This window comes from Camelus dromedarius, chromosome 13 (genome assembly GCF_036321535.1).
Source record: "Camelus dromedarius isolate mCamDro1 chromosome 13, mCamDro1.pat, whole genome shotgun sequence".
Taxonomy (NCBI): Eukaryota; Metazoa; Chordata; class Mammalia; order Artiodactyla; family Camelidae; genus Camelus; species Camelus dromedarius.
Window position 1 is genome coordinate 3,326,862 of NC_087448.1, and position 20,349 is coordinate 3,347,210.

A 20,349-nucleotide genomic window follows, 5' to 3' on the forward strand; every position below is an offset into this window, starting at 1 on the left:
TTTCCCGTTAGGGAAAGCAACCTACAGAACCATTCCTAAAGGTTGAATGAATATCTGGCAATTTTTAATCAGCCCAAATTATTAACTCAATGCCAATGAGAGAAAAAAAAGGAACAAAGAAAAAAAACCCGACAATTTCATGAAAAGGCACTTTATGAAATTCTAAGGCATCATGATCATGAACAGTTAAAACCTATTTGTTCCTAGATTAATGTAACTAATCAAATGCTTTGGGTCTATTTGTTTACCACCAGTTCACATATAGAAAGTATTTAAATTAGCCTAAATTAAATACATGTGGCAGAAGAATACAAGGGAAGGGAAAACAAATCTAACTTCCACTTTTTATTCACACCATTAGTACAAGTCCATTCATTTCAGTACAAATCCAGGAGCTTATTTAACCATTAAGGAAACTTTACTGTCCTACCATATAATTTAGGTTAATAGAAAATTTAAAAAAGACTGAAGACAAACTATCTTAAGACATTAATCAATCTTTTAATGTATCAATTTATTGCATGTCAGTACAGAAAAATAGAAAGTATATTTTAAAAGAAATTTATTGTTAAAAAACAAAAATGTTTGCCTGCCATGATTAGCGCATAATGTACTATAACATTCAAATTTGAGTTATAAAATTGTATTACTGCTTCAAATAAAATATGGCAAATAACAAAATATGATTTACATTATGAAACTGGATTGACTTATTTTATCCTGAATGTACTTGAATAGGCTGAAAATAACTTGAATTTTCAGTATATGGTGTACTGACAGAAATTGCTATAAATTATGTTAAATACACACTCATCCCTGGTATATATGTATATATGACACTTTTTGTAAAAAAGTGTCTCTTATACATAGTCCTACTGTTAAACTACACTTTAAAGATACAAAATATAAATGGAGGTATATTTGTGCCATTTGGCAAAAATGTGTTGACTACTTACTATTAAGGATGAATGCATTTATTTCACCATAAAATTAATATACTATTTCTGGTTAGCTAAGATGATGTGCATATATGGCAATATAAACAGAAGTGCTTTTTATTTTCAACTCTATTGATTTAAAAAATAGATGTCTGTGCTCTGTCATTTCCAACTTTACCTGAGTGATATGAAAATACATGAATTTAAGTGGATCATTCAAAAGCATCATGACTATTTGTCACGTGTCTTTTTCCGTAATTGCTGTCAAACACTGTGAGAAAAACGGAGGGGGGGGGGAGGTCAGGAGGTTTTCAGAATATCTCAACCACGACCTGATTTAACAAGCGACTTCTGTGACATCATCTTTTAAGGTTTACCTTATTTACTCCTAACCTCAGGGAAGGAATGGACTCAATCATAAAAACTACACTTTAGTTGGGCTTGCAAGATAGTTCACAGAAAACTGAATACAGCCTTCACTCCTTAATTCCACTGAACAAGCCAATACCCACCTCAAACCAAATCTTACAAACGTAAGAGATGAATGTGAAAGCATCAGGTGGCACTAACTCTAAGTGTTACAAAGAGTTAATCAGGTGACGTACTGCCAAAGGGGGGATCATGTTATCATCAACCGTCTACAGACCATGAAAAATAAATTTAAACTGCCCCCATAACAAAATTCGAAATACCATTTTAATGAAAACACCAATTTTACAGCCAAAGTATTTGCAAAAGCACAGGGTAGGGGCAACATCAGGACTCCAATGACCTTCTGTTAGAAATGCCTTGTTTTGTTCTGAATATTAGGTTTCCTCATCACCAATCTCATCAGCTAATTACTTCCTAGATCGAAGCTTGAGAACTATGTCACATTTCCCCATCCAGTTGTTTCTATCCTATTTGCACTTTTATCTGTTACAAATGATTTCTTTCCGCATTTTGCAATATCATTTTAGGATCCTTTTTGTCATTTTACCCCGAGTAATTCCTTTTAAAATAATCGATTTTGATCTAAATGAGTTTTATCTTGCCATCTAAAATCATTCTAGAATTTCCAAATTACAGTAGCTTAGTAACTTTAAAAACTCAATTCAGAAACTCCTATAGGGGATGCTCATGTGTAAATGAGCAAAAATTAATAAACAAGATGGACACACCCTTACTCCCACTAAGAGATGGGTCCAAAATGAGGGTGTGACCCATGAAGAATCCATGTTTTATTAAGACCAATTGCTATGGCCACAAAATTAGACACATTTTATAAAACTGATGCCATGGGGTTTGTGGGCCCCTGATGATAGGAGTTTGCTTTCTACCTCCTTCCCATCTAAGGAAACAGTCCCCAGTACAGAAGCCAGGAAAGAAGGATGGACTACAACCCTAGACGCAACCTCTTCCCTTTGCTGCAGAAGGAAAGGGAATGGAGGGAGGGAGAAACACAAGTACTCCAGAACTTCCGAAGTCCCGGATTAAAAAAAAAAGCCGGGGGGGAGGGTGACTGTAAATCTGGAGTACTGAAAGAGAACAAAAGGCAGCATAAAATGAAACACTGCCGAAGAAAAAGCTTTTTATGCTTCATCAGCATAATATTTATAACTAAAGTTGATATATTCCTCCACAGCGTGGGAGACTAAATGATTACATGAAAACCTAAGAAGGTCCTCTGTAAACTTGAAGAATGATAGAAGTCTAAGGTGTGCCGTGTATAAGCTCACGTCTAAATACACTACACTTTGTTGTAGTAACTGTTTTCTTTTTAATGCGTTACTATTTAGGATACTCATTCTACATAGCAATGATTGACAAGATGAAAAGTAGCCTTTAATTGTAGTGAATTTACACATACAAAATACACCTTCCATGATACGCGTTACCAACTTTTTTTTTTATAAAAAGCATGATTTTTTTTTACAATTTATAGAAAACATCCTTTAGAAATCATACTTGCTATAATTTACTTTTTCCTAAATATTGACATAAAGTGAATGATAGGAATGTTATTTGGCAAAAGTATTTCTAGCCCTATCTCCATGGAAAGTTTTAAATTAAGGTCAAGATTATTGACCTATTATTTCTCTGCCCTAGCTGCTTGCACAAAGCCAATAAATATAGCTAAAATATTCAAAAAATATTATATGTTGGAGCTGACATAACGCCGTACAGAGCTCAATTACATCTAATTTTTGAGGACTGCTTGAAAAAACTTAGCACAACTATGCCTCATAGCTTATATTTTTAAGGTAAATCCTGTAAGTTTTAAGGGGCTCTTCTCTACGTAAGATTTTTCTTACTCTTCTGTATGTCCAAACACTACTTCCCACTGACAGCCATTTAATTAAAGGTGCTGACAGGTTCTGTGATTTAAAAGCTCTAGCGTCCCTTCACTCGCACAGTCCTACAAGGAGAACATAAATGAGTCAGGCTTCCTAGAACTCTCGATGCAGCTCTTCTGTTTCGTAACTAAAACATCAGACCAAAGAAGACAGCCTGCTTTTTTTTTTTAACTTTTGTTTTTGTAAGTTTTATTTTCAGAAAGTCCAATAAATGGTATCTTGGCTTTAGTGGGATAGATACACCAAGATATTGGGACTTAAAAATCATATGTGGAAATTTCTGTAAAATAGTATGTACAATGGAATAATGGTAAGACTTCCTAATTAATTCTTAAACAAGTTCTGATCTTCGTTATGACTGCTATTAGGGGTTCAGCTGTAGACTTACAAAACTGACAGAAGCTAAAATTTCTTTGCCACCAAAATTACAAATGTTAAAAAGTTCAAATATGCACATCAAAGCTGCAGTAAAATTCTAAATTTCTATTTTTACATGCCATGATCCAACATGTCAGACTGTACCTAACAAAACATGGTACATTTCTATTGGAAAATGGGGTCCCATTTATTTGTAAGAAAAAGCTGGATCTCAGCATTCACCAGAGCAAAATTCAATGGCAACCTGCACGCAGGCCTCAATTTCATATCTTGCTAAAAACAAAACAGAGTTTACATAAAAATAGCTATGACCCAGGGCATCATGTACATTGGCATATGACCAGTACTATTTACAGTAAAAACATGGCATTGCGTAAGTCAAGGAATAAAATACCATCATGCATTTCATTTTAACTTTTAAGGTGAAAAATGCAATTACAGAACTAAGTTTGCTTACCATGATTGTCCCAATATTTACTAAAGGAATAATACCCAAAGGTTTCTTGTTTTCGTGTCTCCTTCCACACCTAGCCATTAATCGAAGTGTCACATAGATTACACAGCTGTAGCAACAAGAAACTTTTGAATATAATATGCTATTATACTAGCATATTAAACTAAAGACACAAACACACAATCACATTGAAAGGTTTGATGAAAACGTATGAAGTAATTCCAAGAATTATCGTTCTTCAAATGTAAAAAACTATTTGGATCATCTCAAAGGAGCAATGAAGTCCTTTCAAAGTTTAATGTCACTCTTCAGACAAGTACAGACATAACACACTTCTAGAAAGGAACATTCTTTATCATTCTGCACAAATTAAAATACAGTACATTAATCAAAAAGAAAAACATTATATAATTGTTACATTAGATGAAGTTTTTGCTATTTCTTCAGGAGAATGACTCTTTATTACTTCTTTGATGAACTGTTCAAGGGCAGTGAAGTAACCCTGGCACTGCCACGTATCATTATGAGTTCCATCAGGAAAAATGGCTAATCTCTTAGTCCGAGAGGGGGAGAGTTCATAAAGCTGCTTCATCATTACTGGTGGAATTAATTGGTCGGAGAGTCCAGAGATGAAAAGAGAAGGCATTCTGCACTGAGAGATTTTTCTGTAGGACAAAAATTTATTTTTGTAGCACCATAAAGGAAGGTAACGCATTGGGAAGAATGAAAATAAAGTGCTGGCCATATGTGGTATACTTAAAAATGTGTTCTCCACCATAATGGCTGAAATCCTATGTGCATTTTCAGAAGCCAAATGAATAGCCACTGCTCCTCCCAAGGAACGGCCAAAAAGAAAAATTTTTGTTTTGTCGAGGTCGGGCCTGGCCATCACGTAGTCCAGCACAGCCTCGGAGTCTAAGCACAGCCCCTCCTCGCTCGCTTCTCCGTCGCTCTTCCCATAGCCTCGGTAATCAACAAGCAGAAGGTTAACTTTGAGGTTGACCAGCATGAGCAGCGCATTTGGTAGCCTGTGACCTATGTTGCCTGCATTCCCATGAAAATAAATTATCGTTGGGGAATAGGGCGAACTGTCTCCAGTGTATCTTATCAAAATGAGATTCAGACGCACTCCGTCTTTGGTTCTGATGAAAACGTTTTCATGTGGAATACCAGTGGGCATGGGAACATAAAGGCGTGAAGACGACGGCTGTTCTGGGAAGTAGAGCAACACGTCCTGGAATTTATACAGAATGCCTGCTATTGATATGAATATTAACAGAAGTAAGATAATGCCTCCATACAGGTGAAAAGTCACTATTAAAGGTAAAAGTGAAATGCGGCAGAGAGCCCAAGACCATGAAGCCAAGGCTATTAGCCATCTTTCAACAAAGTTCCACAGCGTCCAGGACTTTTCCATTGTGGCTCTTCGTACGTGTCCTGAGAGAGAGAGAGAGAATCAAAAACTCAGCGTGTATCTATTATTTTAAAAAGCAGAGCCCATAAATCACAGTGCTAGGGGAAACCCCAGAAACCTACGTCAATATATCCACAAAGTCAACTGCTCTGATTCCCTCTGTCCCTTTTATTCTAAGGTCTCCTCTCTCCCTCCACTGCTGTACTTACGAAACATTTTCTAAAAAATACAGGTATTTCCATGCCTGTATTAATTTAATAGAAAAATAAGTTGATGCCACATTCCCAATTTTTTATATGAAAGAATGAAGGCTCAGGAGCATATGTGGATTGGCCGAGTCCTGGTTTTGCAGGTAGAAGACCCTGGAGGCCAATGAGTGAGCATCCAGGGCTCTGGTGCACCCACCAGGGAGATAGGTAGCGTGAGGGCAATTTTTTCCTTAATTGAAGTAAAACTGACATATAACATTACTTTAGTTTCAGGTGTGCAACATAAAAATGATTTGTTATCTATATATACAACAAAATGATCACAGTAAGTCTAGTTAACATCCATCACCACAAATAGTTACAAAATTTTTTTGTGATGAGAACTTTCAAGACCTACTCTAAGAAACTTTCAAAAATGCAATACAAAACTATTAACTACAGTCACCATGCTGTACATTACATCCCCATGACTTGTCTATTTTATAACCCTAAGTTTGTACCATTTGACTCCCTTCACCTATTTTGCCCCCTTCCCCCAGCCTCTGGCAACCACTGCTATGTTCTCCGTATCTATCAATCTATCTTTTTTTTTTAGATTCCCCATATAAGTGAGATCATACAGTATTTCTCTTTGTCTAACTTACTCAGTAAAATTCCCTCAAGGTCCATCCATGTTGCTGCAAATGGCAAATTTTCATTCTTTTTATGGCTGAGTAATATTCCACTGTGTGTGCGTGTGTGCGCACGTGCATGCGTGTATACACACCCCACATTTTCTTTATCCATTCATCCATTAATGAACACCTAGACTGTCTCCATATCTTGGCTACTGTAAATAATGCTGCAATGAACATGGAGGTGCATATATCTTTTTTTAGTTAGTGTTTTCATTTTCTTTGGATAAATATCAAGAAGTGGAATTGCTGGCTCATTTGGTTATTTCATTTTTAATTTTTTGAGGAATCTCTATACCATTTTTCATAGAGGCTGTACCAATTTACATTCCCACCAACAGTTCACAAAGGTTTCCTTTTCTCCACATCCTCACCAAAACTTGTTATCTCTTATCTTTTTGATAATGGCCATTCTAACAGGTATAAGGTAACATCTCAATGTAGTTTTGATCTGCACTGCCCTGGTGATTACTGAAGATCATCAGCCTCTTTTCATGCATCTGTTGGACATCTGTATGTCATCTTTGGAAAAAAAAAGTATTCAGATATTCTGTCCATTTTTTTAATCAAGCTGCTTGAATTTTTGTGCTATTGAGTTGTGTGAGTTCTTTATATATTTTGGATATTAACTCTTTATCAGTATTTGATTTGCAAACATTTTCTCCCATTCAGCAGGTTGCATTCTCATTTGGTTGATGGTTTCCTTTGCTGTGCAAAAAAGCTTTTTAGTTTGATGTAGTCCCACTTTATTGTTACTTCTGTTGCCTTTGCTCTTAGGGTCAGATCCAAAACATCACTGCAAAAGTCAATGCCAAGGAGTTACCACCTGTGTTTTCTTCTATGGGTTTTGTGCTTTCAGGTCTTATGTTAGAGTCTTTAATTCATTTTGAGTTAATTTTTGTGTGTATAAGACAGCAGTCCAGTTTCATTCTGCATCGTTTTCCCAGCATCATTTATTGAAGGGACTGTCCATTCTCCATTGTATATTCATGGCTCCTTTGTCATAAATTAATTGACCATATATGCATGGGTTTATTTCTGGGCTATTCTGTTCCACTGATATGTTTGTTTTTATGCTAACAGCATACTGTTTTGATTACTACAGTAATTACTACAGTAATATAGTTTGAAATCAGGGAGCACAATGTCTCCAGTTTTGTTTGCCTTTCTCAAGATTGATTTGGCTATTCAGAGTCACTTGTGGTTCCATACAAATTTGAGGATTATTTGCTCTATTTGTCTGAGAAATGCCATTGGAATTTTGATACAGATTGCACTGAATCTGTGGATTGCTTTCACCAGTATGAACATCTTAACAATGTTAGTTCTTCCAATCCATAAGCACTAAATACCTTTCCATTTTTTTGTGTATTCTTCAATTTCTTTCATTAATGTCTTACAGTCTTCAGTGCACAGTTCTTTTACCTCCTTAGATAAATTTATTCTTAGTTATTTTATTCTTCTTGGTGGAATTGTAAATGGGATTGTTTTAATTTCTTTGATAGTTCATTGTTAACATATAGAAACATGACAGATTTCTGTATATTGATTTTGTAGCCCACAACTCTACTGAGCCAGATAAGCTGAGGGCAAATTTTATTTAAAGATGTAGTTAACAGATTCTAACCTATCAAGCCCAATCTGATATAATTTATTGTCAGTTTTTTCACATTATAGAAAAAAATTATAATTAAACTAGCATAAGAAAAACTAAAATATTTCCTCCTGTATTTGGAGATCCTCACAGCTAAATTTAAAACAATAGTTTAAATTAGCCACTAGTTTCTAATATTGTACTATTTTTAGGAAAAAGTTTAATAATTTGTCTTTTACATCTGATTAAAAAGAAACGTTAGCTTGCTAGTATTATGAAGTATGCTAAATCTTTTATACAGTCCTTATTGCAATTTCATACCAGATTCAAAACAGATTGCTATGATTTACTCTTAAGGCTATAAACACGTGGGGGATAAGTGTGAAACAAAGACACACCAGTTCTATTTGAGAAACAGAGATAAATGAAGAAAATGACTTACTGGAGAAAAATCTTTTAAAATTTGCTGAAAAATATAACGTGAAAAAAAATAAAAGCTTTCAGAAGTCAATTTTTTGTTATCAAAAAAGTTTATGCATGCTGTCTTAAAAAGGGAGACAAGGTGAGATTTACTTTTTTTTATGTAGCAGTCATCTACCTAGATAGTTATCAATTTTTAAGAAATATTACATTTCTCTTTTACTAACAAAACTACTATAAAGAAGTTATTCTTAAATTTAATAAATATTTGTTAATGACATATTTTTGAAATTTTATTGCATGCCATAAGCTAATAAATGTAGTAGTTTAGTTCATCAAATTAGATACAAACACTGAAAATCAACTTAGACTGACTATAAAAATGAGTTAGATGATTTAATAAATTCGATTTTTCAATATTATAGCACCAAAAATATTTTACAATTTCACTAAACATGGACTTTCAAATTTGAGTTTTTGTTCCAATGATTCTCTTTGAACATAACCCAACAGCATAGCATTTTTCTGAAGTTTCTCTGAAATCAACACTGCCACCCAGTTGTAGCAAGTTTTACTGCAATGAGCACTATGTTAAGCTGGAGAAAAGCAGGTAAATGAAGTAACAAAAATCCAAGCTTCAAAACTACAAAAGCAATACCTAAGCACTAGGTGTCAGATCTGGTTAAGAACCAGACTGGAAGAGGCTGCAGCACAGCAGCCAGCTGAGCCAATCACACTGAACACTGACTAACCGTTCCAGGTAAATAATCAGTGCTCTTCACGATCTCTGACTGCTACTTAACAACACCTTAAATCAGACATTCCTCTACACTCTTCCACGGTAGTGGGTGAATCTCAGCAACGCCTCTGACCACTTAAACTTTTCATCTAATGCTTACTTGAAAATGGGAGACAGACTGGCATTAACTTTATACAGCAAAACAAAAGAATTTTTCTGTAATGATTAGGATTAACAAGGTCTGGGGTAAAACATACAAGTACACTGGAGCACTGTACTATTCAGAAAATCAGATATACCATTTAAGATACTTCTTTAGTGAAAAAATGTGCTTTTTTTCATAGACAAGCCAATCATTTATGACAGACGTATCAGAGAGATGAGAATGTCTAATATTTATTTGATGATACAGTAGAAAAAAACACACTAAAACTGCATCACCCTTTCAGTCTGCTCTACCATATATTTGCTGAATAATCTTGAGTTTATAACTTATCTTCAGTCTGAATTTTCTTCTCGGTAGAACGAGAATTTTTAAAATGCCTACTTATAAAGCTGGTCAGCATTATCAAATAAAATTAATAAAAAAGCATTTACAAATGCTATAGACATATTACCTTTATTTGCCTTAGTGACTAATATTCCTAGCTGTACTACTACATTCTTAACCATGTTCTGCTCAAATTAACATCAACATCAGAATTTACCAAGCACCTATGAGACAAGAAAAAAGAATCTAGAAATTTGATTGAGGGCATGGCAAACCACTCATATAACCTGAATAACGAGGAGTGAACTAACTAAATTTTCAAGCCAAATAAAGTTATTATAAAAACTAATATAACACTAGACAAAATATAAAACTTCCTACATGTGGATAAATCAGATTTTGAAATTCAAACCACCTGTATAGATTAAATCTATATAGTTAAGTTTTTCAAACTTTGAAAAAAAATCTTTTTTTTTAAAGTAGCCTCTTTAATTTCTAATTTCAACATACAATATTAAATTTAAATCTACAAGGCCAGGAACTGTGTTTTTCTTTTTCACCACTGTATCCCTATGGGTAGTACACAACTTTACATATACTCAAGACCAAAATGTGTTTTAAATGAACAATCCAGCAATGTGCCTGAATGATTAGACATCTAAGAAAAGACAACTGCATTCTGAGCACTGGGCATGTAAGTTCAAGACTGGACATTAGGAAAATGGCACATGTGAGTCCACTGCTGGTTAGGAACAACAGGGATCAAACCTGCAGTTTTCCACAAAACATTCCTGAAAAGTTGCCTTAATATAATCTTACAATGGACTGTTATTAAACTGTGGAAGTCAGAATAAAAATCAGTTCATTTGGAGGACTATCAAATGCAAGTCAGTTTTAAGGACAGGTTAATAAAAACTGTTCTGGAGTGTGTGTGTGGCTTCTCTTTAACGCATTATGGCACATCGGTGGTTCAGGAAAGGACCTCCACTCAGACTACTTTAAATCTCCTAAGCCAGTTTGCCAATAATTTCTGCTCCTTTGTATCATGTCTCCATGCTCTTAAAGGAACTAGGTCTGGCAAACAATACAGCAAGGATTTTTTATTTACTAAATGTGCAGATATTGTAACAAAGTACCATTACGAGAGCCATCTGCTGAGATGTAAAAAAAAAGCTTCACACAGACCCAGATGTTATGCTGGTCAATAAAAATCAACACTGCCTCTAACACAGACCACCGCATAGATGCTACAGCTAGCAGTATGTTTTCCATTTATTGTCAATAAATTAGTGTGAATAAAAGGTTAACAAAACCTTTTCTCCTCCGTGGGGGAAAAAATGACCTCTGGTTAACCTTCTAGCACTGTTTCCCTGGAAACCTCATAAATATGGGATCTGAGCTATGTTTCAAGCCACATTTTGTGTGGTAAACTTGACCCTACTGGTGGGATGAATATGGGTTGAGAAGACAGTGAGCAGGTCTACACATGCCCAGTGGGAAGCACAAAGATGGACCTCTCTGAGTGGGATGTGACTTGTAACTGGTGTGTCCTCTGCTGCGTTGTGGATGCCATACCATGCACTGGTGCTGTACCAGAGGACACTGTCTCCCGTGGAGCCGGAAGCAGCTCAGTCAGGGTGGCGCCCGCCCCCACCCACCTGTCATCTCCCCACCAGCCTGACCTGCACTTGGGAACCACACAGCTGATGCTGATATGCTGGGTTTTCTACCCCATGTGATTCACCAAAGCAGGGGGAGGTGGGTGCCAGGGATGTTCTCATGGGCCTATTGAGAATGTCCAACTGAATCCAAAACCACTGCTGCTAGACATGCTGAATAAGCAAGACAACTAGTTACCCCTTAAAAAGTATGTCCAATGAGGTAAGCATTTATGAATGTGTTGCCAGAAGAGATGGATTATTTGCCAGGTTCTACGCCTGCTGCAAGGCATTTGCTGATTAGATTTTAGCATCATAAACAACCAAGAGAAACGGTGAGTTTAATATACTCAAGGTTAAACCACAGTTTATACCAATCAGAAGGGTTGCTCGGAGAGAAAGAACATTAGACCTGTAGAGCACAGAAACTCAGTCACCCAATCCCTCCTCACTGTCCACGCTGCTTCTGCATCACTACTGTCTTCATGTCTACATCTTACAGAAATACCTCATTTACTCCCATGTCTCAGTTCTGCCCTTGCCATGTTATCGCACCAGCTCTCACGTTTCAAATGTCTCTGAAACCCATCCATCTGTGGCTTTAATCACCCTCAGTAACTCCTCAGCCACTTTGAGAATCTGATGCACAAGCTCTCGGGATGATCTCTCATAAAAAGCAAGCCTCACTGGCTGGTACACCTGACGGATTCTTCTCAGTCCACACTGCAACACCTCACCCCTGTAAGTGGCACCACACCTTGAATCCTCCTCAGCTTCCAGGACACTCCAATTCCTGTGTTTCTCCCTCTGACCTGCCCTAAATGTGGGCATTTTCCAAGGCCCTGTACACTTACCCTTCTTCCCCTCAGGGACTTCCCTCTTTCTTATAGCTCCAACCATCACACTTGTGTATGAATTACTCCCACCTCCATGTCTACTCCGTCCACCATCTCAGTCTGTCTGCTCCTTGAGTACCTGATGCTTTATCAACAACTCAGACTTACCCAAAACTAAACTCATCCTCCCCACCTAATGTTTTACATGCTTTACATTAATTATGAACAAAAAACAATGTACACTTTTTTTTAAAGAAACAATTGATTCTAGGGCTTAATATATAATAAGCAAACTAAATTTAACTATGTGTTACAGTATCAAAAATAGGCACATTATTATAACATGCACAGGTCTTATGCGTGAATGAAAAAAGTCAACCTTAAAGATAATTTTTGTGCTTTTTATTTAGATGAAGAGGTTAGTGGTGTCATACTGGCTTAAACACATCTCAAGAAAACACTGACAAAAACATGACTAATTTTTACTATTATAGACAAAGTAATCTAATCATGATTGTTTTCTTTTTAAAAGAATGGTTCTGAAATATTAGCAACATCTTTTAATACTGTAACGGCACTTTGGTCATATGAATGAAACTTACCGATCTGGTGACAGCCATTTTGAGAATTTCATGGTCCTAATTAACTTGCTTTGCTCACCTTTAATGCTCCATATGCATCCTATCTTTAAAATATTTGCCCATTTTAAGTAAACAATAACCAATTTAAGGCTAAAAGTATAAACAATGTGTAGCTGTGAGGCTGTCAGCACCACCACGTTGGCTACAGTGTTGGCTGCGTGGCAAGTCCACAGAGTCAGAGGGGTCTGCTCAACTGATCTCCACTCATCACCTTGAGTGCTCCCCATATATGGACTCAGAGGATCGCAAATGGCTTCATTTCTAAGGAAATATATTTAAATAACTGTCCTGTGCTTTAAAAAAGGAGAGATCAATGCAAAATTTATGCCCACCCTCAATGATATGAGTCCTCAGAACACAAATCCAAGTCCCCAAGGGAGTTCTCAAACTCAGCCCAGACCACAGAAAAGGTCCTACAGTTGGTCTCCCAGCTTCACCGGATTCCAGCGCATCCTACCATACTATTTAAAGATTAAAGACAGAGCCACAGATAAGTGCAGACATCTGCCATTTGAATCATAGCGCTTAGGCACTACAGACTATTTAAAATTTATGTTCTTAAGTAGCTCATGTTCTACACAGTAACTCTCAAGTAACTCATGATCTACTCAGGAGAACATGCATGGACATACGTAACTGTTCGTGCCTAACACAAATTCATTCAATTACAGAGGACACGAAATCAAAGACCACACTGTCCTTAAATACAGCAAGAGAAAAACAAAATCTTAACTATGTGTCCTTCGCGACATAATTTTAGTAATTTCTGGATTTCATCATGCTTTATACTTAAAGAAACCATGTGAAAATTTATGGACAAAGCATAATTCCAAGGGTAAGAATTTCCCTGACTTTCCATCAAACAGCTGCCTATGCCACTTATTTTTATTCACTTAGCACAATTATTCACAGGAACTGGAAGTATTCAAGCAAAATCTAAATAAATACTTGGCAAGGACAGTGTAGAGGAAATTAGAGCAGTTGACCTGAATGAACTTTAAGGTCCCTATTAAACTGAGATTTTTCTACCCTAGTGGTCCTCCAAAGGTGGCTGCAGACTCCTGGCGGTCCGCAAGAGCCATTCCAAGGGTCTCTGAGATCAACAGCAGAAGCTTACTACAACACTACTTGCCTTTTCACTGCTTGACACCAGCACTAATGGTACAAAACCAGTGATGGGTAAAACTGCCAGTGCCTCAGATGAAGATCACATCCCAACCAATGAGCACACTTCTTTTTAACATTCTGTGTGACAATGTGTAACAAAATGAGGAAGACACAGAAAGCACTACTGCTGTGTACTGAAATACCTCTGAGTTGTGAGCTGAACTAGCTCCATTTTTATTTTTAGGTGGCACCATTTTTACTTAAAAAGACAACAGACAAACTGTGGTTATTCAGGCTTATGTGTCTGGCAGACATTTTCTGGAAAACGAATGAAGTTGCCAATAACTTCCCAAAACTTAGAGACTTTTCTGATGACACTGTGATGGTGATAATATCAACAAATGTGACATTTGCTAACCTATTAAATATGTCAATATTTGGAAGAATCTGCCCAACACAGCAAACTAACACTTTCCAAATGACCGATGAATGAAGTCACAGAAATCAAGCATGGATTAAAAAATTCACTGAAAGATAAACCAATGGATTTTAATGTAACAGAGATGAAGGGCTGTTTGATATGGGTTTCAGAGTCCACAATATAAATGACCTTTAAGAAACCACCATCTGAGAGGGGAGAGTATAGCTTGTGGCAAAGTGAACGCTTAACATGCATGAGGTCCTGGGATCAATCCCCAGTACCTCCATTAAAATTAAATAAACCTAATTACCCCCCCAAGGGTTTAAAAATAAATAAATAAAACCACATCCTTAAAAAATAAAAAAAGAAACTACCATCCGTTGACTATGTCCACAATTATCTGAAAAGACTGTTAAAATACTCCCTTTGCAACTACAAATGTCTGTGAGCCTGATTTCCTACGTGCAGTGCACCTAAAACAACCTCCCGCATGAGAACGGAGAAACGTGATCATCGGCGTGTCTTCTAGGAAGCAGACATTAAAGATATTTACAAAAACGTAAAACAATGCCACATTCCTTGCTAATTTTTTAGTAAAGACAGCTGTTTTGCATAAATATGTTATTATGTTAATATGCAGATCTCTTACTGTTATTTTGAAGTGATAAACTTATATATTTTATAAACTCCCAGTTTTAATTTCTAACACAATAAAGCTTTCTATATAGTCTACATATACAAAAACCCTTTGGAGTCTGTAATAATTTTTTAAAATGAAAGGTGTTCTGAGACAAAAAAAAAAATTTGAGAACCACTGTTCTGTAACTATATAAATTTACTGCCTTTTTTCCTTAGAGACTTGCCTCCTTCAAATTAAGAATAATGTACTACATTAATTTACATCTTTTGTGCATATTATAAGGTTACTAAGCCTGCTAGATGCTAGAAGAGAAATATCTTTAATAAAAACACATAACTTTCTTCAGGTTCCCAAGGATCATAAACAGAAGACAAGCTTTGGGGAGATGAGCTTTCAACCTGAGCGAGGGCTCTGCCCAGTGCCGGTGAGGCTCTCCACCGGTCAGGGCTGCTTCACATTCTCAGATGAGTAGCCAAGGCCACATTTAAATGTGGGGAACCATTTGAATGAGTACCCTTGTATGTCCCTTTGAGTTTCTACATTTGTAAAAGGAAGCAGTTACCTGAATAACCCCTAAGGTTTCACAAATTCTATTTTACAGGTGATGGAGAAAAACTGGAAAGTTAGAAAACAGGCATTAGATTATGCATAATATTGTCTTTACTAACTGGTACAGTGGGAAGTTGGAGGCCCTGGTTATGTGACTCCAAACAGTGAAGAAGCTACTGAGGGATTAAAAATAATAGAAACCTCAGATGCCCACAGATCCAGGGATTTTATCTTTCAATTGAGGTTCGTAAATATTTTATTCATGAAACATTTTCAGTCTCCTACCCAGACCTCTAACTGTCAAAGTAACATATTTTAAAGAGTACACAAAGTTGTAGAAAATAACTTTGGCTAAACAATCTTTACATAAAACAACAGACACAGTGTCTTAAGAGTGTGTAATTAAGGGAAGAGGAGGACGAAACGCCAGGAAGTAAATACACAAGGAACTGTCACGAGTTCCATGAACTCTGCAGTGTTTTTCTTTGCTTTGTTAATGGAACTCAGGTTATTCCCTCCAATAAAAAGTAAAGTAAATGACGGCAAACAGCACATTAAAGATTAATTCCAAGTCTAAAGTAACAACCACCCTCAACCTCCCCCCTCGCCGAAGAATGTTACTGCTGTCTCTCTGAAGCTTCCACTCTCTTCAGGTGAGTCCTTTATCCAGCAATATTTATCCAAAAGTTAAAAATGAAGAATTACAACTTAACTATACAAAGAAGTAAAACCCAAACTATGGAAATGGATACATTCAACTATTACTGCCCATTAATACTAGCAGAGGGAACTGAAATTATCTTTCATGGATAAAATTGTATTTTAATGATGGTTGGAACTGTTTCACACACACAAAAAAGTAAATGCTAATTATTCTCATTATTTTTAATTGCAAAAGTTTACACCATACTGAACAGTCTACATTCATTTACTGATTCGGCCAACAGTAAAAGGTCTTTGAAGACTATAAAAGATTTTTACCTACACATGAATTAAACAGGAATCCCCCCAAAACAATATGACTAAAGACCAAATCATTAATACAATTCTAAAAAGTCCTAAGTCATAAATGTACCATTATTTTTAAAGGCCTTTATAGGCATCTCAATTGATAATTTTAGGAACATGTTGTTTAAAAATAAAAACTGCCCATACATTAAAAAACTTGACTATAAGAGACCAAGCCATGTGTAGGTTCAAGTGAAGACCAAAAAATGGAAAGCAAATTCACGTGTCACTGCTAACATCCACATCACAGGGAAAGAATGAGTATCCTCTGGGGGAATTCACAGCTTCCGATCACATTTCAAGTAATTACAGAACTCAGGTTCAGCCCTCCTGCATCAATATATCTCCTTTTCTGCTAAGCACTGGGAAGTTAAGAAACCATGCCAGCTGCACAGCTGAAATGGAAACACAAAGAGCTGCCATCAGTGTGCCGGAGACACCACAGAATGAATTATCTATTTCCCTAACGGTTACCCACATGTCATCAATAATGAAAAAGTGTGTATTAATAGTCCTATGGGACAAATGAACAATAACTACCTATGGAGATGCTGGATAGCAACTGAACAGTTTAGAGAGCATTTTAACTGGGATTTGAACTTGCTTGAACAGACACCTCAAATGTTATACTGGGCAGCCACTTAGCAGCATTTTGGTGCTTTCCCTTTCTGTTGAAACACAGAAGACTTGGCAAATATAGTCAACTCTCACAGAACAAAGATGACAGATTATTGTCATTACCGAAGTCAATCACAATTTGTTCTGAGATTATAAATATCCAAGAAATAAAATGGTTTAAAAAAATTGGATCCACAAGGCTAAAACGCAAACAGCGATGCTGGAATTAAAACTGATAAAATCAGGGTTTCCAGTTAATGAAGGGGTACTGTTCTAAATACTATAAACTAAATGGATGAAACTTAGAATTCATTTTCTCATAAAATGAATGTTACAGAAGAAGTAAGATTTTCTGGCTAGCTCATAAATGTGTACAGTTCTTGTCCTGGAAATACTACACCTTTGCAATTCCAGTACAATGTACTGCTGTAGGAGTTAAGACTTATATGAAATAGTGAAATAAAATGTGGTAACTTATTAAGATGTCTATCATTTCAGGGGGAAGTATCTTAATTAGAAACAAGAGAAAAACTAGAACCTTTTTTAAAGGTCTATTCTAAAAAGAGTAAATAAGGGCCTCAAACTACAGAGGTGACTAAACAAGACTTAGCAGGGTTTTAGAATCTGAGTAATAACTGAGTTCTAAGTCAAAGAAAAACAGAGAAACAGAAATAGGTTCCCCTGAGATAAGTGACGAGAAAGAAGAAATCACAGAAAAATGTCAGGATGGACAGTTTCCTATATCCAGCAGGAAAGTCATGTTGCTAACCGAGGGCAACCTGGTTAGTAAACCCTCACATTCAGGTCTGAGAAGGCAGGCGCGAGCCAAGGCATGCATGTGCAGGTATTCCTAAACCGGCTTCCTTTCATCATTCCAACTTAGGGAGCAATGGGAGGCAGTGCCAAGCAGTGGAAAGGACAGTGTGTGGGGCTTGTTATGTTAATAGCTAGGTGGGCTTTTGCCAACTCACTTAACCTCTCTAAATATATGTCTCCTCATATGTCAAAGGGGGATGAAACACATAATTGAAAAGCTGCTGAGATCAAATGTAATACACAGTGTGTTAATAAATGCAACTACTTGTATAAGACAATTTAAAGTATTTTTTTTATCTACTAGAGTAGAGTAAGAGAAAGTAAGTACAATTAGAACTGCTGCTAGACTTGGATTAAATAATGGTAAGTGAGGCTCACTGCAGATACCCGAGTACTTGCACACACGAGGTAACTGAGGCAATGTCTTGGTTTTTTCTGTCAAAACCCAGCTCAGATAGCAGCTCCTTCAGAAAGCCTTCTCTGGACCTCTCCTCCCTGCCGCCCACCACTCCACATCCTGTCCTTTGCACACATTTACGTGGTGGCACTCACTACTATAGTGTAACTCAACTGCTTTACACAGACTGGGAGTTACCTGATGACTGTGACGTCATCTTACCCATGCCAGTATTTTCAGGAAACAGCAATGCCTGACACATAGGAAGTCTCTACCAACAGTCACTGAACCGAGCAGTCTACGTCTTAAGCAAGACAATTAAGACATTACACTAGACCGTCCATCACGAGTTCTTATTTGGTGGAGCAGAACTTAACCTTTGAGCAAAAGATACGTGATTAAGCTTGCACGCGGATTAAGCCGTGCAGAAAGATACCAGGACAGGATCAATGAAAATCAAGCTTCAAAACTTACAGCCCATATCCCCTTGTGTCTTCCTATTCAGTTATTAGTATACAGTAAATTTAAGTAGCTGTTGAATAAAAGACTTGGTTTTGGTTAAGATACCTTCAGAAATAACACTCGTAACGCACTCTGCAGAAAACACGTTACAAGAACCTATAGCAAGACTGACTTCAACTGTATGGGGTGCTCGCCTGTGCTGTCACTCAAGCGCCCCAAACTTCCCGCCGCGAACCTTGCAAGTCTCAACCTGCAGGCGAGGCGACTGGGTCAGGACGACTCCGTCCCTCACACCTGGGAGCTGGGATTTTCGGTTTCACTTTTCGTGTGCAGGAGGGAGGGCTGGGGTGGGGATGGATGACGTCCAAGCACTGGTGTGTACGCGTTAGTGGAAACACCCCTGACACCGGATTCGGAGACACGGTCTGGGACACGGTCCCGGCACCGCACCCGGGGCCGCGGTCACCCGCGCGCCTCAGTTTCCACACCGGCGTCTGTTTGGGTTTCTCCCCTCCCGCAAGGCTGCGGAGTGGGCTCCGTTCGGGTCCCGCACGGCCCTGGGCGCGCAGCCCCGCGCCCCCGGGAGGCGGTGCGGGTCCCGGGCGCCCGTGAGGCCCCGGCCAGCCGCCCGCGCGGCCCCCGGGGGAGAGCGGCCCCGCGGCTCGGCGGCCCCGCTCCGCACTTACTTAGACCCGCTCTCAGGCTGCGAAGTCGGCCGCGGACACGGAACCCGGCGCCGCGCAGCAGCGTCCCCCCGCGTCGCTTCCGTCGCTCCTCATCGTCCTCTTCCCGCCGAGGGGCCGCCGCCGTCGCCACGGTCCAGCCGGGAGCTCCTGCGGCGCGGCACTCGGCTCCTCAACTTCCGGCCCACGCTCGGTGTAGCCGGCAAATGACACCGCCGGCTCCCACATCACCTGCTCCCCGCCTTCCTCCCGGGAGTGGGAACGCGGCCCGCCCCCCCGGGCATGCGCAGACACCGCGGCCGGGGGAGTCCCCGCGACGGCGGCCGGGACGGACAAGACACCGCGGGGCGGGGCCGGCGGCGCGCGCGCGCTCGTGGTGTGCTGGGTGCCGGGCGGCGTCTCCTCCCTCCGAGCACGGAGGCTTCGCGTCCCGACTGCGAGGCCTCCGGAGTGAGATCTGAGAGCCTGCGGGACGCATTTCTTCCAGAAGAAAGCGTGTCTGCCTCACAGGGTTGTTAGGGGAGTGAGTTCCAGCACTTAAAGCGCCCCCGTAACTGTATTCTTTTTGTCTAATCCCCGACTCGCTCCTGCCTTTGTCAGGGGGACCGTTACAGGCGGATGCTTGCTTTATGGGGCCCGAGACTTGTACCATTTAGACGCTTTTAAAGAAAAAGAATGCAAAATCACGCTTTTGCAAATTTTACAGAAGCGCAAGACCATGGGAACATTGCTAGTGCCCTTCCCAGGGCCTTGGAAGTGACCACACAAATGGTCATTAGCTTCCCTGCAGCGTCATTGGTTCCCCTAACAACACCCCTGCGCACCAAGTTGTACTGAATTGTTTCTTTATAAACGTCTGTCGCCACC

The 20,349-nt window shown here is 38.6% G+C and overlaps 1 protein-coding gene across 2 annotated transcripts; it reads right to left on the reverse strand.

Annotated features, from left to right (window-relative positions):
- Positions 1 to 1,612: 1,612 nt before the first annotated feature.
- On the reverse strand, positions 1,613 to 19,777 carry ABHD13 (abhydrolase domain containing 13). 2 transcript variants are annotated; one of them, XM_031466310.2, is made up of 2 exons: positions 19,486 to 19,777; positions 1,613 to 5,543 (listed from the first exon to the last, which is right to left on the reverse strand). In XM_031466310.2, exon 2 carries the CDS (start codon positions 5,521 to 5,523, stop codon positions 4,510 to 4,512), a length of 1,014 nt encoding a protein of 337 aa, XP_031322170.1. In that variant the 5' UTR covers positions 5,524 to 5,543; positions 19,486 to 19,777; the 3' UTR covers positions 1,613 to 4,509. The 2 variants fall into 2 exon arrangements, with proteins under 2 accessions (XP_031322170.1, XP_064349052.1); XM_064492982.1 differs by lacking the exon at positions 19,486 to 19,777 and adding an exon at positions 6,374 to 9,100.
- Between the last annotated feature and the right edge of the window lie 572 nt (positions 19,778 to 20,349).

Coding starts and splice junctions, on each gene's coding strand:
- ABHD13 (XM_064492982.1), bottom strand. CDS start 6,515: ATGGATAAAGAAAATGTGGGGTGTGTATACACGCATGCACGTGCGCAC. Junction 5,544..6,373: donor CCTTGAGGGAATTTTACTGA/GTAAGTTAGACA, acceptor TCTCTCTCTCAG/GACACGTACGAAGAGCCACA.